The sequence below is a fragment of the Hypanus sabinus genome, chromosome X1 (genome assembly GCF_030144855.1).
Source record: "Hypanus sabinus isolate sHypSab1 chromosome X1, sHypSab1.hap1, whole genome shotgun sequence".
NCBI classification, from domain to species: domain Eukaryota; kingdom Metazoa; phylum Chordata; class Chondrichthyes; order Myliobatiformes; family Dasyatidae; genus Hypanus; species Hypanus sabinus.
The window spans coordinates 29,462,967-29,486,366 of record NC_082738.1 but is presented as its reverse complement, the minus strand read 5'-3'; the positions used below and the strand labels follow the sequence as shown (position 1 = coordinate 29,486,366).

Sequence of the window (23,400 nt, the reverse complement as noted above, 5' to 3'; positions counted from 1 at the left end):
TGAGGGGTGTGGGGTGTGTTGCTGTGTCACAGTGAGGGGGTGTGGGGTGTGTCGGTGTGTCACAGTGAGGGGTGTGGGGTGTGTCACAGTGAGAGGTGTGGGGTGTGTCACAGTGAGGGTGTGGGGTGTGTTGCTGTGTCACAGTGAGGGATCTTGGGTGTGTCAGTGTGTCACAGTGAGGGGTGTGGGGTGTGTTGCTGTGTCACAGTGAGGGGGTGTGGGGTGTGTCGGTGTGTCACAGTGAGGGGGTGTTTGGTGTGTCGGTGTGTCACAGTGAGAGGTGTGGGGTGTGTCACAGTGAGGGGGTGTGGGGTGTGTCGGTGTGCCACAGTGAGGGGTGTGGGGTGTGTCGGTGTCTCACAGTGAGGGGTGTGGGGTGTGTCGGTGTGTCACAGTGAGGGGTGTGTGGTGTGTCACAGTGAGGGGTGTGGGGTGTGTTGCTGTGTCACAGTGAGGGCGTGTGGGGTGTGTCGGTGTGTCACAGTGAGGGGTGTGGGGTGTGTCACAGTGAGGGGTGTGGGGTGTGTCACAGTGAGGGTGTGGGGTGTGTTGCTGTGTCACAGTGAGGGATCTTGGGTGTGTCAGTGTGTCACAGTGAGGGGTGTGGGGTGTGTTGCTGTGTCACAGTGAGGGGGTGTGGGGTGTGTCGGTGTGTCACAGTGAGGGGGTGTTTGGTGTGTCGGTGTGTCACAGTGAGGGGTGTGGGGTGTGTCACAGTGAGGGGGTGTGGGGTGTGTCGGTGTGTCACAGTGAGGGGTGTGGGGTGTGTCACAGTGAGGGGTGTGGGGTGTGTCAGTGTGTCACAGTGAGGGTGTGGGGTGTGTTGCTGTGTCACAGTGAGGGATCTTGGGTGTGTCAGTGTGTCACAGTGAGGGGTGTGGGGTGTGTTGCTGTGTCACAGTGAGGGGTGTGGGGTGTGTCGGTGTCTCACAGTGAGGGGTGTGGGGTGTGTCGGTGTCTCACAGTGAGGGGTGTGGGGTGTGTTGCTGTGTCACAGTGAGGGGTGTGGGGTGTGTTGCTGTGTCACAGTGAGGGGTGTGGGGTGTGTCGGTGTGCCACAGTGAGGGGTGTGGGGTGTGTCGGTGTCTCACAGTGAGGGGTGTGGGGTGTGTCGGTGTGTCACAGTGAGGGGTGTGTGGTGTGTCACAGTGAGGGGTTTGGGGTGTGTCGGTGTGTCACAGTGAGGGTGAGGGGTGTGTGGTGTGTCACAGTGAGAGGTTTGGGGTGTGTCACAGTGAGGGGTGTGTCAGTGTGTCACAGTGAGGGGTGTGGGGTGTGTCACAGTGAGGGGTGTGGGGTGTGTCACAGTGAGGGGTGTGGGGTGTGTCGGTGTGTCACAGTGAGGGGTTTGGGGAGTGTCAGTGTGTCACAGTGAGGGGTTCGGGGTGTGTCAGTGTGTCACAGTGAGGGGTGTGGGGTGTGTCACAGTGAGGGGTGTGGAGTGTGTCAGTGTGTCACAGTGAGGGTGTGGGGTGTGTTGCTGTGTCACAGTGAGGGATCTTGGGTGTGTCAGTGTGTCACAGTGAGGGGTGTGGGGTGTGTTGCTGTGTCACAGTGAGGGGTGTGGGGTGTGTCGGTGTCTCACAGTGAGCGGTGTGGGGTGTGTCGGTGTCTCACAGTGAGGGGTGTGGGGTGTGTTGCTGTGTCACAGTGAGGGGTGTGGGGTGTGTTGCTGTGTCACAGTGAGGGGTGTGGGGTGTGTCGGTGTGCCACAGTGAGGGGTGTGGGGTGTGTCGGTGTCTCACAGTGAGGGGTGTGGGGTGTGTCGGTGTGTCACAGTGAGGGGTGTGGGGTGTGTCGGTGTGTCACAGTGAGGGGTGTGTGGTGTGTCACAGTGAGGGGTTTGGGGTGTGTCGGTGTGTCACAGTGAGGGTGAGGGGTGTGTGGTGTGTCACAGTGAGGGGTTTGGGGTGTGTCAGTGTGTCACAGTGAGGGGTGTGGGGTGTGTCAGTGTGTCACAGTGAGGGGGTGTTGGGTGTGTCGGTGTGTCACAGTGAGGGGTGTGTGGTGTGTCAGTGTGTCACAGTGAGAGGTGTGGGGTGTGTCACAGTGAGGGGTGTGTCAGTGTGTCACAGTGAGGGGTGTGGGGTGTGTCACAGTGAGGGGTGTGGGGTGTGTCACAGTGAGGGGTGTGGGGTGTGTCGGTGTGTCACAGTGAGGGGTTTGGGGAGTGTCAGTGTGTCACAGTGAGGGGTGTGGGGTGTGTCAGTGTGTCACAGTGAGGGGGTGTGGGGTGTGTCGGTGTGTCACAGTGAGGGGTGTGTGGTGTGTCAGTGTGTCACAGTGAGGGGTGTGGGGTGTGTCGGTGTGTCACAGTGAGGGGTTTGGGGAGTGTCAGTGTGTCACAGTGAGGGGTGTGGGGTGTGTCAGTGTGTCACAGTGAGGGGTGTGGGGTGTGTCGGTGTGTCACAGTGAGGGGTTTGGGGAGTGTCAGTGTGTCACAGTGAGGGGTGTGGGGTGTGTCAGTGTGTCACAGTGAGGGGGTGTGGGGTGTGTCGGTGTGTCACAGTGAGGGGTGTGTGGTGTGTCAGTGTGTCACAGTGAGAGGTGTGGGGTGTGTCACAGTGAGGGGTGTGGGGTGTGTCAGTGTGTCACAGTGAGGGGGTGTGGGGTGTGTCAGTGTGTCACAGTGAGAGGTGTGGGGTGTGTCAGTGTGTCACAGTGAGGGGTGTGGGGTGTGTCGGTGTCTCACAGTGAGGGGTGTGGGGTGTGTCAGTGTGTCACAGTGAGAGGTGTGGGGTGTGTCACAGTGAGGGGTGTGTCAGTGTGTCACAGTGAGGGGTGTGGGGTGTGTCACAGTGAGGGGTGTGGGGTGTGTCACAGTGAGGGGTGTGGGGTGTGTCGGTGTGTCACAGTGAGGGGTTTGGGGAGTGTCAGTGTGTCACAGTGAGGGGTGTGGGGTGTGTCAGTGTGTCACAGTGAGGGGGTGTGGGGTGTGTCGGTGTGTCACAGTGAGGGGTGTGTGGTGTGTCAGTGTGTCACAGTGAGAGGTGTGGGGTGTGTCACAGTGAGGGGTGTGGGGTGTGTCAGTGTGTCACAGTGAGGGGTGTGGGGTGTGTCGGTGTGTCACAGTGAGGGGTTTGGGGAGTGTCAGTGTGTCACAGTGAGGGGTGTGGGGTGTGTCAGTGTGTCACAGTGAGGGGGTGTGGGGTGTGTCGGTGTGTCACAGTGAGGGGTGTGTGGTGTGTCAGTGTGTCACAGTGAGAGGTGTGGGGTGTGTCACAGTGAGGGGTGTGGGGTGTGTCAGTGTGTCACAGTGAGGGGGTGTGGGGTGTGTCGGTGTGTCACAGTGAGGGGTGTGTGGTGTGTCAGTGTGTCACAGTGAGAGGTGTGGGGTGTGTCACAGTGAGGGGTGTGGGGTGTGTCACAGTGAGGGGTGTGGGGTGTGTCACAGTGAGGGGTGTGTCAGTGTGTCACAGTGAGGGGTGTGGGGTGTGTCACAGTGAGGGGTGTGGGGTGTGTCACAGTGAGGGGTGTGGGGTGTGTCGGTGTGTCACAGTGAGGGGTTTGGGGAGTGTCAGTGTGTCACAGTGAGGGGTGTGGGGTGTGTCAGTGTGTCACAGTGAGGGGGTGTGGGGTGTGTCGGTGTGTCACAGTGAGGGGTGTGTGGTGTGTCAGTGTGTCACAGTGAGAGGTGTGGGGTGTGTCACAGTGAGGGGTGTGGGGTGTGTCAGTGTGTCACAGTGAGGGGTGTGGGGTGTGTCGGTGTGTCACAGTGAGGGGTTTGGGGAGTGTCAGTGTGTCACAGTGAGGGGTGTGGGGTGTGTCAGTGTGTCACAGTGAGGGGGTGTGGGGTGTGTCGGTGTGTCACAGTGAGGGGTGTGGGGTGTGTCGGTGTGTCACAGTGAGGGGTGTGTGGTGTGTCACAGTGAGGGGTGTGGGGTGTGTTGCTGTGTCACAGTGAGGGCGTGTGGGGTGTGTCGGTGTGTCACAGTGAGGGGTGTGGGGTGTGTCACAGTGAGGGGTGTGGGGTGTGTCACAGTGAGGGTGTGGGGTGTGTTGCTGTGTCACAGTGAGGGATCTTGGGTGTGTCAGTGTGTCACAGTGAGGGGTGTGGGGTGTGTTGCTGTGTCACAGTGAGGGGGTGTGTGGTGTGTCGGTGTGTCACAGTGAGGGGGTGTTTGGTGTGTCGGTGTGTCACAGTGAGGGGTGTGGGGTGTGTCACAGTGAGGGGGTGTGGGGTGTGTCGGTGTGTCACAGTGAGGGGTGTGGGGTGTGTCACAGTGAGGGGTGTGGGGTGTGTCAGTGTGTCACAGTGAGGGTGTGGGGTGTGTTGCTGTGTCACAGTGAGGGATCTTGGGTGTGTCAGTGTGTCACAGTGAGGGGTGTGGGGTGTGTTGCTGTGTCACAGTGAGGGGTGTGGGGTGTGTCGGTGTCTCACAGTGAGGGGTGTGGGGTGTGTCGGTGTCTCACAGTGAGGGGTGTGGGGTGTGTTGCTGTGTCACAGTGAGGGGTGTGGGGTGTGTTGCTGTGTCACAGTGAGGGGTGTGGGGTGTGTCGGTGTGCCACAGTGAGGGGTGTGGGGTGTGTCGGTGTCTCACAGTGAGGGGTGTGGGGTGTGTCGGTGTGTCACAGTGAGGGGTGTGTGGTGTGTCACAGTGAGGGGTTTGGGGTGTGTCGGTGTGTCACAGTGAGGGTGAGGGGTGTGTGGTGTGTCACAGTGAGAGGTTTGGGGTGTGTCACAGTGAGGGGTGTGTCAGTGTGTCACAGTGAGGGGTGTGGGGTGTGTCACAGTGAGGGGTGTGGGGTGTGTCACAGTGAGGGGTGTGGGGTGTGTCGGTGTGTCACAGTGAGGGGTTTGGGGAGTGTCAGTGTGTCACAGTGAGGGGTTCGGGGTGTGTCAGTGTGTCACAGTGAGGGGTGTGGGGTGTGTCACAGTGAGGGGTGTGGAGTGTGTCAGTGTGTCACAGTGAGGGTGTGGGGTGTGTTGCTGTGTCACAGTGAGGGATCTTGGGTGTGTCAGTGTGTCACAGTGAGGGGTGTGGGGTGTGTTGCTGTGTCACAGTGAGGGGTGTGGGGTGTGTCGGTGTCTCACAGTGAGCGGTGTGGGGTGTGTCGGTGTCTCACAGTGAGGGGTGTGGGGTGTGTTGCTGTGTCACAGTGAGGGGTGTGGGGTGTGTTGCTGTGTCACAGTGAGGGGTGTGGGGTGTGTCGGTGTGCCACAGTGAGGGGTGTGGGGTGTGTCGGTGTCTCACAGTGAGGGGTGTGGGGTGTGTCGGTGTGTCACAGTGAGGGGTGTGGGGTGTGTCGGTGTGTCACAGTGAGGGGTGTGTGGTGTGTCACAGTGAGGGGTTTGGGGTGTGTCGGTGTGTCACAGTGAGGGTGAGGGGTGTGTGGTGTGTCACAGTGAGGGGTTTGGGGTGTGTCAGTGTGTCACAGTGAGGGGTGTGGGGTGTGTCAGTGTGTCACAGTGAGGGGGTGTTGGGTGTGTCGGTGTGTCACAGTGAGGGGTGTGTGGTGTGTCAGTGTGTCACAGTGAGAGGTGTGGGGTGTGTCACAGTGAGGGGTGTGTCAGTGTGTCACAGTGAGGGGTGTGGGGTGTGTCACAGTGAGGGGTGTGGGGTGTGTCACAGTGAGGGGTGTGGGGTGTGTCGGTGTGTCACAGTGAGGGGTTTGGGGAGTGTCAGTGTGTCACAGTGAGGGGTGTGGGGTGTGTCAGTGTGTCACAGTGAGGGGGTGTGGGGTGTGTCGGTGTGTCACAGTGAGGGGTGTGTGGTGTGTCAGTGTGTCACAGTGAGGGGTGTGGGGTGTGTCGGTGTGTCACAGTGAGGGGTTTGGGGAGTGTCAGTGTGTCACAGTGAGGGGTGTGGGGTGTGTCAGTGTGTCACAGTGAGGGGTGTGGGGTGTGTCGGTGTGTCACAGTGAGGGGTTTGGGGAGTGTCAGTGTGTCACAGTGAGGGGTGTGGGGTGTGTCAGTGTGTCACAGTGAGGGGGTGTGGGGTGTGTCGGTGTGTCACAGTGAGGGGTGTGTGGTGTGTCAGTGTGTCACAGTGAGAGGTGTGGGGTGTGTCACAGTGAGGGGTGTGGGGTGTGTCAGTGTGTCACAGTGAGGGGGTGTGGGGTGTGTCAGTGTGTCACAGTGAGAGGTGTGGGGTGTGTCAGTGTGTCACAGTGAGGGGTGTGGGGTGTGTCGGTGTCTCACAGTGAGGGGTGTGGGGTGTGTCAGTGTGTCACAGTGAGAGGTGTGGGGTGTGTCACAGTGAGGGGTGTGTCAGTGTGTCACAGTGAGGGGTGTGGGGTGTGTCACAGTGAGGGGTGTGGGGTGTGTCACAGTGAGGGGTGTGGGGTGTGTCGGTGTGTCACAGTGAGGGGTTTGGGGAGTGTCAGTGTGTCACAGTGAGGGGTGTGGGGTGTGTCAGTGTGTCACAGTGAGGGGGTGTGGGGTGTGTCGGTGTGTCACAGTGAGGGGTGTGTGGTGTGTCAGTGTGTCACAGTGAGAGGTGTGGGGTGTGTCACAGTGAGGGGTGTGGGGTGTGTCAGTGTGTCACAGTGAGGGGTGTGGGGTGTGTCGGTGTGTCACAGTGAGGGGTTTGGGGAGTGTCAGTGTGTCACAGTGAGGGTGAGGGGTGTGTGGTGTGTCACAGTGAGAGGTTTGGGGTGTGTCACAGTGAGGGGTGTGTCAGTGTGTCACAGTGAGGGGTGTGGGGTGTGTCACAGTGAGGGGTGTGGGGTGTGTCACAGTGAGGGGTGTGGGGTGTGTCGGTGTGTCACAGTGAGGGGTTTGGGGAGTGTCAGTGTGTCACAGTGAGGGGTTCGGGGTGTGTCAGTGTGTCACAGTGAGGGGTGTGGGGTGTGTCACAGTGAGGGGTGTGGAGTGTGTCAGTGTGTCACAGTGAGGGTGTGGGGTGTGTTGCTGTGTCACAGTGAGGGATCTTGGGTGTGTCAGTGTGTCACAGTGAGGGGTGTGGGGTGTGTTGCTGTGTCACAGTGAGGGGTGTGGGGTGTGTCGGTGTCTCACAGTGAGCGGTGTGGGGTGTGTCGGTGTCTCACAGTGAGGGGTGTGGGGTGTGTTGCTGTGTCACAGTGAGGGGTGTGGGGTGTGTTGCTGTGTCACAGTGAGGGGTGTGGGGTGTGTCGGTGTGCCACAGTGAGGGGTGTGGGGTGTGTCGGTGTCTCACAGTGAGGGGTGTGGGGTGTGTCGGTGTGTCACAGTGAGGGGTGTGGGGTGTGTCGGTGTGTCACAGTGAGGGGTGTGTGGTGTGTCACAGTGAGGGGTTTGGGGTGTGTCGGTGTGTCACAGTGAGGGTGAGGGGTGTGTGGTGTGTCACAGTGAGGGGTTTGGGGTGTGTCAGTGTGTCACAGTGAGGGGTGTGGGGTGTGTCAGTGTGTCACAGTGAGGGGGTGTTGGGTGTGTCGGTGTGTCACAGTGAGGGGTGTGTGGTGTGTCAGTGTGTCACAGTGAGAGGTGTGGGGTGTGTCACAGTGAGGGGTGTGTCAGTGTGTCACAGTGAGGGGTGTGGGGTGTGTCACAGTGAGGGGTGTGGGGTGTGTCACAGTGAGGGGTGTGGGGTGTGTCGGTGTGTCACAGTGAGGGGTTTGGGGAGTGTCAGTGTGTCACAGTGAGGGGTGTGGGGTGTGTCAGTGTGTCACAGTGAGGGGGTGTGGGGTGTGTCGGTGTGTCACAGTGAGGGGTGTGTGGTGTGTCAGTGTGTCACAGTGAGGGGTGTGGGGTGTGTCGGTGTGTCACAGTGAGGGGTTTGGGGAGTGTCAGTGTGTCACAGTGAGGGGTGTGGGGTGTGTCAGTGTGTCACAGTGAGGGGTGTGGGGTGTGTCGGTGTGTCACAGTGAGGGGTTTGGGGAGTGTCAGTGTGTCACAGTGAGGGGTGTGGGGTGTGTCAGTGTGTCACAGTGAGGGGGTGTGGGGTGTGTCGGTGTGTCACAGTGAGGGGTGTGTGGTGTGTCAGTGTGTCACAGTGAGAGGTGTGGGGTGTGTCACAGTGAGGGGTGTGGGGTGTGTCAGTGTGTCACAGTGAGGGGGTGTGGGGTGTGTCAGTGTGTCACAGTGAGAGGTGTGGGGTGTGTCAGTGTGTCACAGTGAGGGGTGTGGGGTGTGTCGGTGTCTCACAGTGAGGGGTGTGGGGTGTGTCAGTGTGTCACAGTGAGAGGTGTGGGGTGTGTCACAGTGAGGGGTGTGTCAGTGTGTCACAGTGAGGGGTGTGGGGTGTGTCACAGTGAGGGGTGTGGGGTGTGTCACAGTGAGGGGTGTGGGGTGTGTCGGTGTGTCACAGTGAGGGGTTTGGGGAGTGTCAGTGTGTCACAGTGAGGGGTGTGGGGTGTGTCAGTGTGTCACAGTGAGGGGGTGTGGGGTGTGTCGGTGTGTCACAGTGAGGGGTGTGTGGTGTGTCAGTGTGTCACAGTGAGAGGTGTGGGGTGTGTCACAGTGAGGGGTGTGGGGTGTGTCAGTGTGTCACAGTGAGGGGTGTGGGGTGTGTCGGTGTGTCACAGTGAGGGGTTTGGGGAGTGTCAGTGTGTCACAGTGAGGGGTGTGGGGTGTGTCAGTGTGTCACAGTGAGGGGGTGTGGGGTGTGTCGGTGTGTCACAGTGAGGGGTGTGTGGTGTGTCAGTGTGTCACAGTGAGAGGTGTGGGGTGTGTCACAGTGAGGGGTGTGGGGTGTGTCAGTGTGTCACAGTGAGGGGGTGTGGGGTGTGTCGGTGTGTCACAGTGAGGGGTGTGTGGTGTGTCAGTGTGTCACAGTGAGAGGTGTGGGGTGTGTCACAGTGAGGGGTGTGTCAGTGTGTCACAGTGAGGGGTGTGGGGTGTGTCACAGTGAGGGGTGTGGGGTGTGTCACAGTGAGGGGTGTGGGGTGTGTCGGTGTGTCACAGTGAGGGGTTTGGGGAGTGTCAGTGTGTCACAGTGAGGGGTGTGTGGTGTGTCACAGTGAGGGGTTCGGGGTGTGTCAGTGTGTCACAGTGAGGGGTGTGGGGTGTGTCAGTGTGTCACAGTGAGGGGTGTGTGGTGTGTCAGTGTGTCACAGTGAGAGGTGTGGGGTGTGTCACAGTGAGGGGTGTGGGGTGTGTCACAGTGAGGGGTTCGGGGTGTGTCAGTGTGTCACAGTGAGGGGTGTGGGGTGTGTCAGTGTGTCACAGTGAGGGGTGTGTGGTGTGTCAGTGTGTCACAGTGAGAGGTGTGGGGTGTGTCACAGTGAGGGGTGTGGGGTGTGTCAGTGTGTCACAGTGAGGGGTGTGGGGTGTGTCGGTGTGTCACAGTGAGGGGTTTGGGGAGTGTCAGTGTGTCACAGTGAGGGGTGTGGGGTGTGTCAGTGTGTCACAGTGAGGGGGTGTGGGGTGTGTCGGTGTGTCACAGTGAGGGGTGTGTGGTGTGTCAGTGTGTCACAGTGAGAGGTGTGGGGTGTGTCACAGTGAGGGGTGTGGGGTGTGTCAGTGTGTCACAGTGAGGGGGTGTGGGGTGTGTCGGTGTGTCACAGTGAGGGGGTGTGGGGTGTGTCGGTGTGTCACAGTGAGGGGTGTGTGGTGTGTCAGTGTGTCACAGTGAGGGGTGTGGGGTGTGTCACAGTGAGGGGTGTGGGGTGTGTCACAGTGAGGGGTGTGGGGTGTGTCGGTGTGTCACAGTGAGGGGTTTGGGGAGTGTCAGTGTGTCACAGTGAGGGGTTCGGGGTGTGTCAGTGTGTCACAGTGAGGGGTGTGGGGTGTGTCAGTGTGTCACAGTGAGGGGTGTGGGGTGTGTCGGTGGGAAGAAGGATCGGGTGGTGTGATGTTCCCCCTACAGTGGAATCGCCTGACTTCTTGCAGTGTTTCTAATGATCCCTGGAACCGGACGACGTGGGGCTGCTCCCTGTTTGAGTTCGGCAGTTTGTGATCGGAGGAGCCGAAGCCATAATTGGAGAGCGGCTGGCTCATATCGGATTGCCCCATGGATCGCTCTTTTAGCCCGTTGCCTTAACTTGTCACAACTTGGGGGTGTTGTGCTGGATGTCACCATTTGAGAAGTCAGCGTGTTGCAATGTTTGCGTCAGACCCCTCCTCTCACAGATGACCTCATGTTGTGGGAACACCCTCTCTCAGCTGAGTTTGGAGGGGCTGGGGTTTCGCTGGCTGTCCCTGGGCTCGCCCATCAATCAGGAGCTACAGTCTGAGCGCCGGGGCGCGGAGAGCGGCAGCAGCCATGAGACGCGCGCCCGCCGCCGCAGTGCCTCTGCCCTGCCTGATCAGTGTGTTGGTGCCCGCAGCCCTTGCCTTCAATCTGGACTCACTCAACCCCACCGTGTTCAGCGGACCCCGGCACAGCTACTTCGGCTTCTCCGTGGAGTTCTTCAGCCCCCACCCTGAAACGTGAGTGGCTCTCGGCAACTTGCGGGGAGTTTGAGCAAACTAGTGAAAAGTTTCTGGGACGTTTTAAATGGAAAGGGGACGTTTTGTAATCTCTGAACAACGGTGGAGGTAGGGGAATCTTCCAAAGGCGAGGGAGTCAGGAAGCGAGAGGGACGGAGGGGAGAGCGAGCTGTCCCATTTCCTTATGCCGGTAGGATTCAGAGGACGTTCGCCGTGCTGAGTTGGAACGGCCGTTTCTGCTATTAGCCGTTCTAACGGTGTATGTGGCGGGGGTGTGACTGAGATTAGGAGCGCCGTCTGTGGTGGGTTGAGCTGGGGGATGGGGAGGGGACTGAACCCGGGACCCCAGGAGCCGTCCCGGGGCGGAAGCTCGGTGTGTGACAGCCCAGCCCCCATCGTAGGCGGGCTCCCATCTCCCCCGTTCTTGTTTACACACTATTTGCATTTTGCATTACCTGTCCCACCTTACTCACCGGAACAGAAAACCATTCCCCTACCCTCCTCCACGCCCCCACCCGTGCGACACAACCAACACCCCAGCACTGGAGGTGTGAGACCCTCCATCCTAGGCCTGTCCCGTGTAGAACTAGGTGTCTGCCCCCACCTATGTCCTACGCCCACCCCTCCCTCCTACCCACACACCCTGGTCCCCGCCCCCACTCAACCCCCCCCCCCCCCCCACGCCAGGGCCCGTCACACTGTACCATCAGGCAGTACCCTACAAAAAAAGCTCTCGTTGGGATCACCCTCCGGGAAAGGCGACTTATTTTCCTCAGGCAATTTCCTTCTCCCGCCTTCCCTGAACTAATAAGCAACAGGCAGTCGGTTCCCCATGATGCTGCCCTGATGGGGTTCTCCTTGCTGGCCTCAGAGCCCCATCGAGGCATCGGTCAAGTCCCCCGGTATATTCTCACATGTGCTAAATGACGCTCATTTTCCCACTTGTTTGTAATGGCTCTCGAACACGCCTGCAGATCACGGGAGGAGGGTCTTTCATTAACCTCTCATTGGACAGTGGGGAAGGGATGGGGAGTTGGAACCAGAGGGTTAATAGTGCAGCGAGTGTCAATACCCAGTTAGTTGGCAATGCCTGGCATGATTCGAAGAGACTCGCGTTGGTATGCCATTGAGCCCTTGCCATAGGCACAGCTTCTGAACATGTTAAACTTGCAAAGACTGCATGAAAGAGGGGAGGACGTTGGACTGAGTGCCAAGTGGTGACATGACTTCAGCAGAAGTAATGCAAACACTAATATTCAGCTGCGGCCAAGTACTCCAGATGTTGTGTGATTTCCTCAGTGCTTACACTCGATCCCCAGGGCCTGTCAAACATGTGTGTGGCTCGTCTGACGTAACGCTGCAGGATTTCCACTCACTCCACACACTGTCTGCCAGGGAGACCAGGGGGCGGTTTCCTTCAGAAAAGTCTGTCTTTGGCACGGTGTTCCTCCCTCTCAAATTGCCTTTCGGAGAACAAATGCTGAGTCAGCAGCCCGTGGGTGTTGGAGTCTCTCTGAACCACTGCCTCTGTCACAAATATATTGAGGACCCTGGGGACAGTCTGTGCCAGGGAGCAAGACCTGGGCATGTAACAGTGACTCAGTTGATCAGCAGGCTGTTGAAGAATTGGACCTATTCCGGGCCTGCATATGGCCGATCCAAGACATGCAAGTAACGAGCGGAGGAAAAGGATGAGATTTGCCCACAGTCGGACCATAGCACTGCAGCTTCCAGTTCACAAGTGTCACCACAAACCACTCCCAGCTGCTGCTGTCACTGGCTCATATCCGCTCCTGCAGAGCCACAAGCTTGGCACTGCAAGGCAGAATGTGATGCAGCATGGACCGTGAATAGCAAGAGGCCAGTGGGCATCAGCATTTTTGGGTATAGCAGCTCCAATGTGCCTGTCCCATCTCTAACAATGCACTGAGGTATTTGAGGGAGAAGTGCCGTACTGACACGGGAAGAACAGAATAGGTAACAAACACTGGGGTACGGTACCGGTGGGGACGGGTCTGTCACTGTGTAACAGCGGGGTACGATACCGGTGGGGACGGGTCTGTCACTGTATAACACCGGGGTACGGTACCGGTGGGGACGGGTCTGTCACTGTATTACACCGGGGTACAGTACCGCTGGGGACGGGTCTGTCGCTGTGTAACACCGGGGTACGGTACCGGTGGGGACGGGTCTGTCACTGTGTAACACCGGGGTACGGTACCGGTAGGGACTGGTCTGTCACTGTATAACACCGGGGTACGGTACCGGTGGGGATGGGTCTGTCACGGTGTAACACCGGGGTACGGTACCGGTGGGGACGGGTCTGTCACTGTGTAACAGCTGGGTATAGTACTGGTGGGGTCTGTACTGTGACTGTATAACATTGAGGTACATTACCAGTGGGGAGGGGTCTGTCATTGTATAACACTGGGGTATGGTACCTGCAAGCATAAGTGCTACACCTCCTCTCTTACCACCATTCAGGGCCCCAAACAGTCCTTCCAGGTGAGGCAACACTTCACTTGTGAGTCTGTTGGGGTAATCTATTGCATCCAGTGCTCCCGGTGCGGCCTCCTCTACATTGGCGAGACCCGACGCAGATTGGGGACCGCTTCGTCAAGCACCTCCATTCCGTCCGCCACAACAGACAGGATCTCCCAGTTGCCACCCACTTCAACTCTGCTTCACATTCCCATTCGGATGTGTCCACACACGGCCTCCTCTACTGCCATGATGAGGCCAAACTCAGGCTGGAGGAACAACACCTCATATACCGTCTGGGTATTCTCCAGCCCCTTGGTATGAACATCGAATTCTCCAACTTCCGGTAATTCCCTCCCTCCCCCTTCCCCCATCCCACTTTCACTCTGCCTCCTCCTCCAGCTGCCTATCACCTCCCTCATGATTCTGCCTTCTTCTACTAACCATAGTGATTTCCCCTTACATTCCTTCTTCACCTCTCCTGCCTATCCCCTCCCTGCTTCCCCTCCTCCACCCCTCGATCTTTCCTCTGATTGGTTTTTCACCTGCACCTTCCCCCACATTCTTTTTAGGGCCCCTGCCCCCTCCCTCTTCAGTCCTGACGAAGGGTTTTGGCCTGAAACGTTGACTGCTTGTTTTAATAGATGCTGCCCGACCTGCTGAGTTCCTCCAGCTTGTTGTACGTGTTGCTTTGACCACAGCATCTGCAGTGTACTTTGTGTTTACTTTCTGTTCACAGTAGTCTGCGTGAGGCCTCTCCAATGCCTTATAAATCCTCAGCATCACATCCCTGCTCTTATATTCTAGACCTCTTGAAATGAATGCTAACATTGCATTTGCCTTCCTCACTACTGACTCTACCTGCAAGTTAACCTTTAGAGTGTTCTGCACAAGGACTCCCAAGTTTCTTTGCATCTCAGATTCTTGGATTTTCTCCCTGTTTTGGAAATAGTCTGCACATTTATTTCTACTACTAAAGTGTATGACCGTGCATTTTCCAACATTGTATTTCACTTGCCACTCTGTTATCCATTCTCCTCTTCTGTCAAGTCTGCAGCCTTCCTGTTTCCTCAACACTACCTGCCCCTTCATCAACTTTCATATCGTCTGCAAACTTGGCAACAAAGTAATCTATTCCATCATCCAAATCATTGATATACAGCATAAAAAGAAGTGGTTCTGCTGCATCCCCTTTATCTATCCTATTTGTAATCTCCTCAAAGAATTCCAACAGGTTCGTCAGGCAGGATTTTCCCTGAAGGAAACCATGCTGACTTTGTCCTATCTTGTCCTGTGTCACCAAGTACTCCATAGCCTCATCCTTAACAATCTACTACAACATCTTCCCAACCACTGAGGTCAGGCTAACTGGTCTATAATTTCCTTTCTGCTGCCTTCCTCCTTTCTTCAAAGGTACTTTTAATGTCAGAGAAATGTATACAATATACATCCTGAAATGCTTTTTCTTGACAAACATTCACAAAAACAGAGGAGTGCCCCAAAGAATGAATGACAGCTAAATGTTAGAACCTCAAAAAATCCCCCCCAGCTGCCCCTCCCTCCCGCACGTAGTGATCCCCTCTTCCCCCCCACCAGCAAAAAGAAGTAACGGCACCCGTCACTAAGCACTCCAGTGTGAGCAAAGCAACAGAAAAGACACAGACTTGCAGTTACCCCAAAGATTACATCGTTCACCCGACATTCGACATACCACAGTCTCCCTCCCCCTCCTTAATAAGGGAGAAAGGTGTCTCGGTTTTCACATAACAAATAACTTGTGGGTTGACAATGTTAAAAATCTACAGCGTCACTTTTTTCGTTCTCTGTGCCCATAGATCCCGAGTCTCTGGGCACACAGCTGCAGATAAGCTTTCCCCAGACAGTCCTTCCAGGTGAGGCAACACTTCACCTGTGAGTCGGCTGGTGTGGTATACTGCCACCGGTGCTCCCGGTGTGGCCTTTTATATATTGGTGAGACCCGACGCAGACTGGGAGACCGTTTCGCTGAACACCTACGCTCGGTTGGCCAGAGAAAGCAGGATCTCCCAGTGGCCACACGTTTTAATTCCATGTCCCATTCCCATTCTGATATGTCTATCCATGGCCTCCTCTATTGTCAAGATGAAACCACACTCAGGTTGGAGGAGCAACACCTTATATACCAACTGGGCAGCCTCCAACCTGATGGCATGAACATTGACTTCTCTAACTTCCGTTAATGCCCCTCCTTCTTACCCCATCCCTGACATATTTAGTTGTTTGCCTGTTCTCCATCTCCCTCTGGTGCTCCCCCCCTCCTTTCTTTCTCCTGAGGCCTCCCGTCCCATGATCCTTTCCCTTCTCCAGCTCTGAATCACTTTCGCCAATCACCTTTCCAGCCTTTAGCTTTGTTCCACCCCCTCCGGTCTTCTCCCATCATTTCGCATTTCCCCCTCCCCCCACTACTTTCAAATCTCTTACTATCTTTCCTTTTGGTTAGTCCTGAAGAAGGTTCTCGGCCCGAAACGTCGACAGCGCTTCTCCCTATAGATGCTGCCTAGCCTGCTGTGTTCCACCAGCATTTTGTGTGTGGTGTTGTTGGAGTGACATTTGCAATTTTCCGGTCCTCTGGCACCATGTCGGAGCCCAGTGGTTTTTGAAAGATCATTGCTAATGCCGCCATAATTCCTACCACTACCTCTTTCAGAACCCTAAGGTGCAGTTCGTCTGGTCTCGGTGACTTATGTGCCCTTAGGTCTTTAAGTTTTTTGAGCACCTTCTCCCTTGTAACAGTAACTGCACTCACTTCTCTTCCTCACACACTACAACACTTGACACACTGCTCGTGCCTTCCACAGTGAAGACTGATGTGAAATACTCGTTTAGTTCATCAGCCATCTCCTTGTCCCTGTTATTATTTCTCCGGCCTCATTTTCTAGCGGTCCTATATTCACACTCATCTCCTTTGTTTTTTTACATACTTGAAACCGATTTCACTATCCACTTTGATATTGTTTGCTAGCTTTCTTTCATATTTCATTTTTTCTCTCCTAATGATTCTTTCAGTTGCTCTCTGTTGGGTTTTAAAAGCTTCTCAGTTCTCTATCCTTTTCTATTTTTTACTTTTACATTGGCTTTGACATCCCTTGTCAGCCACGGTTGTACTATGTTGCCATTTGAGTACCTCATTTTTGGAATACATCTGTCCTGCACCATCCTCATTTTCCCCAGAAACTCTCCCCATTGCTGCTCTGCTGTCATCCCTGCCAGCATCTCCTTCCAATTTACTTTGGCCAGCTCCTCTCTCATTTCACTGTAATTTCCTATACACTGAAAAACTGCTACCTTACTTTCTCCTTATCAAATTTCAAGTTGAACTCAAAAAAATTGTGATCATTACATCCTAAGGGTTGTTTTACCTTAAGCTCCCTAATCACCTCCGGTTCATTACATAACACCCAATCCAGAGGCTCAATGTCAAACTGCTCTAAAAAGCTATCTCTTAGGCACTCAACAAACTCACTCTCTTGACATCCATTACCAACCTGATTTTCTCAGTCGACCTGCATGTTGAAATCTCCCATGACTATCAGAACATTGGCCTTTTAAAATGTAGACCATAGAAGTCTACAGGCCCTTCAGCTCACAATGTATCCTACTCTAGAAACTGCCTAGAGTTTCCCTACCGCATAGCCCTCTATTTTTCTAAGCTCAATGTACCTATCTAAGAGTCTTTTAGAAGACACCTCCACCACCATCTCCAGCAGTGCATTCCATGCACCCACCACTCTCTGTGTGAAAAACTTACCTCTGACATCTCCTCTGTACCTACTTCCAAGCATCTTAAAATAATGCCCCTCGTGCTAGCCATTTCAGCCCTGGGGAAAAAGCCTCTGACTATCCACACGATCAATGCCTCTCATCATCTTGTGCACCTCTATCAGGTCACCCCTCATCCTCCGTCGCTCCAAGGAGAAAAGGCTGAGTTCACTCAACCTATTCTCATAAGGCATGCTCCCCAATCCCAGAAACATCCTTGTAAATCTCCTCTGCACCCTTTCTATGGTTTCCACATCCTTCCTATAGTGAGGCGACCAGAACTGAGCACAGCACTCCAAGTGGGGTTGGACCAGGATCCTTTATAACTGCAACATTACTTCTCGGCTCCTAAATTCAATTCCACAGTTGAAGAATGCCAATACACCATACGCCTTCTTAACAACACAGTCAACCTGTGCAGCAGCTTTGAGTGTCCTATGGACACAGACCCCAAGATCCCTCTGATCCTGCACATTGCCAAGAGTCTTACCATTAATATTATATTATGTCAAAAGGCTTTTTGACACACCTTTTCTGTTTCCCGTTGTAATCTGTGGTCCACATCCCAGCTACTGTCTGGAGGCCTGTTACCTTTGCAGGTTTTTTTTAAATTAGTTTTTTTTATGCATTTTACAAATTAAAAAACCCCAAATCACAATGAAGAACATTAATACAGTGCAAAATTAAGCATACAATGACAATATGATACAAAGAAAGAGAATTTAAAAAAAAAGCACCTAAATTGAAGACAAGTAAACTTAGTATCCTCAACCCACAAGCATTCAACATCTTCTGATCCTATGTCACATTTTTCTACTGATTTGATACCATTCTTTACCAGCAGAGCCAAGCCACTCCCTCTGCCAACCTTTCTATCCCTCCGATACAACGGGTAACCTTGGACATTCAGCTCCCAACCACAACCATCCTTCAACCACGATTCAGTGATGGCCGCGACATCATTCCTGGCAATCTGTAAAAGTGCAACAAGATCATCCACCTTATTTCTTCTACTCTGTGCATTGAGATGTAACACTTTGAGTACTGTAATTGCTACCCTTTCTGATTCTGCATCCCTGATACACTGATACTCACCCTGTTGGCTGTAATGTTGTCCTATCACCTGCCTGCCCTTCCTGACTACTTCCCTGTAACACAGATGGATTATCTGCTCACTCTCCTGTATAACACTGGGGTACAGTACCGGTGGGGACGGGTCTGTCACTGTATAACACTGGGGTACGGTACCGGTGGGGATGGGTCTGTCACTGTATAACACCGGGGTACGGTACCGGTGGGGACGGGTCTGTCACTGTATAACACCGGGGTACGGTACCGGTGGGGACGGGTCTGTCACTGTATAACACCGGGGTACGGTACCGGTGGGCACGGGTCTGTCACAGTATAACACCGGGGTACGGTACCGGTGGGGACGGGTCTGTCACAGTATAACACCGGGGTATGGTACCGGTGGGGACGGGTCTGTCACTGTATAACACTGGGGTACGGTACCGGTGGGGACGGGTCTGTCACTGTGTAACGCCGGGGTACGGTACCGGTGAGGACGGGTCTGTCGCTGTCTAACACTATGGTACCGTAAGAGTAGGGACGCATCTGTCTCTGTATAACACCGGGGTAGAATTTCGGTTGCGATGGGGCTGTGGCTGTACCATGGTAAAGCATTGGGAATGATGTCTTTTTCAGTGGCCTGTGTCTTTCTCTTCGTCCTGTCCCTTTTTTAAAAAAGCTGAAGAATTTTCATATGCTTGTTTGCAGAGATGGATAGGTTCTGATTTTGCCAGGGCAACAAAAGGTTTGGGGAGAAGGGAGGAGAGTGGGGATGACTGGAAGAATTGGATCAGCCCCTGATTGAATGGCAGAGCAGATTCGATTTGCCGAATGGCCTATTTCTGCTCCTATATTCTGAGGTCTTATTGTCTTCTGAAATCTGTACATTTCGCCTGTTTGTCTGCTTTTGACTTTGTAAAAAAAAATTTCTTGTGAATACGTTTGCAAGTTGTGCGCTCTTTTTGCAGCTTTGTCGCAATGAATTTTTTTAAAGTATGCGATAACAGTCTCAGCTGTGTTAATCTCCAGTCAATCCACTATGCAAATTTGCAATGCTCTTGATGTCTGTTCTGGGGCATTTAATCTGGGATGAGACTGAGATTATGTCTGAGAAACTAACCATGAAGCATGTTGATTTGCATCCTATGCTCAATGTATGACACTCCCTCCCTTCACCAGTGGCCCACATGGACTGTGGTGCGCACTTTTCAGACAAACGGGCAGGGCAGGGAGTGTGCCAATTCTATGGGATTCAATTTTGCTTATTTCAATGCAAGAGTTCTATTGTATTTATCATTTTTTAAAAAATCAATAAAAACATTGAAAATGAAATGAAGAGTTCTAACACATTGGGCAGATGAACTCAGATTAATACATGGGACTGAGTTTTGATCCGATTTGTTGTCAAAGACTTACTAGATGGTGTGAATGTCATTTAGTGACTGCAGTGCTTAGTTAAAATGACTATAAATTACAAAAATAACCTGGGAAGTTCAGAAAAATGATGGTGGTGGCAACATGGCTAATAGAGTGACAGGACTGGTAATGTTCTGGGGTACAGGTGCTTCAGGTTGGATAGAGGCAGAAGGCATTATGATTAAGGAGAACATAGCAGCAATTATCAGTGATGACTGAGATGATTATCCAGAAATAAGCTGGGGTTGATCATTCTGTGACTGTCCCTTCGACCCCCTCTAGTAGGTAATGGAATGGGAGTTTGAAGAACATAAAATGCTAGGAGATAGTCATGGAAAGGGATGGATCTAGTCCATAATTTCACATTCTAAACTGGGGCTTTCGAAAGTGTGATATCGAGAGTTTAAGATCTGCGTGTTCCTGTTAGAGTGAAGGGCAAGGCTAGCAGGAGGAGGAATCCTTCCACGATGAGGGACATTGAGGTTCTGGCCTGGAAAAAGGAAGAGCCATGGGTCAGGTCCAGACATCTGAGATTGAGTGAATAATCAAGTTAGATAAATCTCTCTGGGTTACTCTGGGGAGCGAGGGAAGTGGTTGCGGCACTTTTGATGATCTTTGCGAATTGACTGGCCACAGGAATAGTACCAGAGGATTGGAGGGTGGCAAATGTTATTCCTTTGCTCAAGAAAGAGCGTTTGGATAACTCTAGAAATTACTCTCCATGGTACACTTTTACACCTGCTCATTAATACAAATATCTAATCAGCCAATCACGTGGCATTCAATGCATAAAAATTTGCAGACATGGTCAAGAGGTTCAGTTGTTGTGCAGACCAAACATCAGAATGGGGAAGAAATGTCATCTAAGTGACTTTTACAGTTGGTGACAGATGGGGAGATTTGAGTGAAACTGCTGATCTCCTGAAAATTTCATGCACAACAGTCTCTAGAGTTCTCAGAGTATGGTGTGAAAAATCCAGTGAGTGGCAGATCTGTGGGTGAAAATACCTTGTTAATGTGAGGAGAATGGCTAGACTGGTTCAAGCTGACGGGAAGGCATCAGTAACTGTGAAATAACCACATGTTACAACAGTGGTTTGCAGAAGAGCAAATCTGAGCGCACAACATGTGAACTTTTGAGTGAATAGACTACTGCAGCAGAAGACCATGAGCACACACTCATTAGCCACTGGGTGTATAGACCAGGTAGTCTTACATCAGTGATGGGCAAATTATTGGAGAAATCCTTACAGACAGGATTTATAAGCATTTGGGGAAGTATAGTTTGATTAGAGATATTCAGCATGGCTTTGTGAGGGGCAGATCATGCCTCATGAGCCTGATTGAGCTCTGTGAGGATGGGATAAAGCACACTGACGAAGGTAGAGCAGTGGATGTGGTGTATATGGATTTTAGTTTGACGATGTTCCCCGTGGTAAGCTCACTCAGAAAGTCAGGAGACATGGGATCCAGGGAAACCTAGCTGTGTGGATTCAGAATTGGCTTGCCCACAGAAGGCAGAGGGTGATTGTAGATGGAGTGTATTCTGTCTGGAGGTTGGTGACCAGTGGTGTTCCACAGGGATCTGTACTGGGAAACCTGCTCTTTGTGATTTTTATAAATGACTTGGATGAGGAAGTGGAAGAGTGGTTTGCAATGACACAAAGGTAATTGGTGGTGTGGATAGTGTGGAGGGCTGTTGTAGGTTACAATGGGACATAGACAGGATGCAGAGGTGGGCTGAGAAGTGGTAGATGGAGTACAACCTGGTAAAGTATGAAGGGATTTAGTTTTGAAAGGTGGAAATTTGAAGGCAAAATACAGTGTTAATGGCAAAATTCTTGGCCATGTGGAGGGACAAAGAGATATTGAGGTCCATGTTCAAAGTTTCTGTGCAGGTTGATAGGGTTGTTAAGAAGGCATATGGTGCTTTGATCTTCATTAGATGGGGATTGAGTTCAAGAGCCGTGAGGTAATGTTGCAGCTCTAAAGCCCTGGTTAGACCACACTTGGAGTATTGTGTTCAGTTCTGGTCGCCTCATTGTAAAAGGGTGTGGAAGCTTTAGAAAGGGTGCAGAGGAGATTTACCAAGATACTGCCTGGATTAGAGAATGTCTTTATGAGGATAGGTTGAGCGAGCTAAGGTGTTTCTCTTTGGAGTGAAGGAGGATGAGAGATCACTTGGTGTACAAGATGATAAGAGACATAGATTGAGCGGATCGCAAGATTTTTCCCAGGGTGCAAATGGCTAACATGAGGGGGCAAAATATTAAAGTGAATGGAGGGAAGTATGGGGAGTGGGGGGGATGTCAGAGGTAAGTTTTTTTTTTCACACAGAGTGGCAGGTACGCACTGCAGGGGTGGTCCTAGAGGCAGATACATTAGGGGTTCTCAGACAGACATCTGGAAGATGAAAAGAATGGAGGGCTATTTTCAGGGAAATGTTAGACTGATCTTTGAGTAGGTTAAAAGATCAGCACAATATCATGGGGTGAAGGACCTGTACTGTGCTGTAATGTTTTTTGAATCCCTGGCAGAGTATATGGGATGCAGGATTGTACTCAAGAAAAAAATTCAGAAGTATAAAAAGGATACGTGAGATAGCTTTGGTAGAGAAGATGAAGAGAAATCCAGTGTGAATTTACAAATTTAAAAAGGGCAACCACAGTGAGAGAAGAGGACTACTAAATGATCAAAGAGAACACTTTTGTGTGGGAGGGTGAGGTCCTGAATGACTATTTCTTTCCTCTAGTTTTACAGTGAAGAGATATAAAGACTTTGGAACTTGAGGTGGTTAATGGGGAGGTCTTGGGGATAGTCCACATTATAGCAGAGGAGAGGCTGAATGTCTTGAAGGTTGACAAATTTCTGGGCTATGAGGTGGTGAAGGAGGCTTTCGGCATGCTGAACTTCATCAGCCGGGACATTTGGTTTCTAAGTTAGGTGATTATGTACAGTTGCTGAGGAAGCACTTGGAGTATTGTGTTCAATTTTAGTCCCTTTGCTGTAGGAAAGAGGTTATTAAACTGAGAAGAGTGCTGAAAAGGTTTACAAGGATGTTGTCAGGACTCCAGGGTCTGAGTTTTAGGGAGAGATTGGACAGGCTTTATTCCATGGAGTGTAGGAGATTGAGAAACGATGTACATAATCAAGAGGGGCGTAGTGAGGTTGAATGCACACAGTCTTTTTCTCAGGGTCAGCAAATTAAGAGCTCGAAGGCATAATTTTAAGGTGACAAGGGAAAGGTTTAACAGGAACTTGCAGGACAACATTTATCACAGAGAGGGTGTTGAGTAAGTGGAAGTGCTTGAGGCAGGTGAAATAACCATATTTAAAAGACATTGGATTGGTTTAGAAGGTTATGGGTGAAACTCGGGCAAATAGGACTATCTTGGATGGGCACCTTTGTTGGCATGGACTGTTTGGGGCAAATGGTGCTTCTGTGCTACATGACTGTACAGTCAGCCTTCCTAATCCACCAGTTCCGCATGCGCAAATTCAACCAACCGTGAATCGAGAAAACCCGGAACTGTTCTTCCAGCACTTGTTGTTCGAGCATGTACAGAATTTTTTTTCTTGTCATTATTCCCTAAACAATGCAGTATAACAACTATTTTACATAGCATTTACATTGTATCAGGTATTATAAGTAACATAGAGATGATTTAAGGTATATGGGAGGATGCGTGTAGGTTATCATGGATCGGGATCGAAAAAAACCGGAAGTTCTCTTACTAAGTAAGTCGGAAGAGGTACATCCAGTATTATTTAGCGTCAGTTAGTCAAACGTTTGTCAGTATATAGTATATATTTTACCTTTCTATGCATATTAAACACTTAAGAAACGTATGTTTCAATGCTGGGCTCAGGAAATCCGTGCCTGGTTGATGTGGAGGATCAAAACCCCAAAACCCAATAATTAAACCACTGCATTGCTTAGTAATAATTGTAGCTTTCATCGGGGCAGAGCCTTTCTGACTTTATCCTTTAAAATTGTTCCGATCGTCGACCGATGTAGCCTAACGCTTTTCCAATGACCGATGGTGTTTCACCTCTTTCCGGTCGCTTTATTACTTCCACCTTATTTTCAGTCGTGATCATGATTATTTTCGTGAAAAGAAACGCTGTGGATTCAGAGCTCGACCGCCAGGTCCTAAGGTCCACCGCACCGAGACAGGTTGAATAAGGCTTGGGGTTCCGCTGGGTCCTAAGATCCATCACTTTTAGACAGGTTGAATAAGGGACTTGAGCATCCGCGAATTTTGGTATTCGCGAGGGGTACCAGAACCAATCCCTCGCGGATAAGGAGGATGACTGTACTTACTAAATGCATTGCAGAAACTGCA

General features: G+C 52.4%; 1 protein-coding gene across 2 annotated transcripts in view; it reads left to right on the top strand.

Annotated features, from left to right (window-relative positions):
• The first annotated feature begins 9,737 nt into the window (after positions 1-9,737).
• The window catches only part of itga5 (integrin, alpha 5 (fibronectin receptor, alpha polypeptide)), a 102,708-nt gene continuing 89,045 nt past the window's right edge, over positions 9,738-23,400 (top strand). The window contains exon 1 of one of the 2 annotated variants that reach the window (XR_009509004.1): positions 9,738-10,291. Coding sequence is in view for 1 of the 2 variants with exons in the window: in XM_059956171.1 (XP_059812154.1) it covers positions 10,125-10,291 (167 nt within the window). In the remaining variant the exon portion in view is untranslated. The remainder of the gene's footprint in view (positions 10,292-23,400) is intronic. The other variant, XM_059956171.1, reaches the window with a different exon arrangement.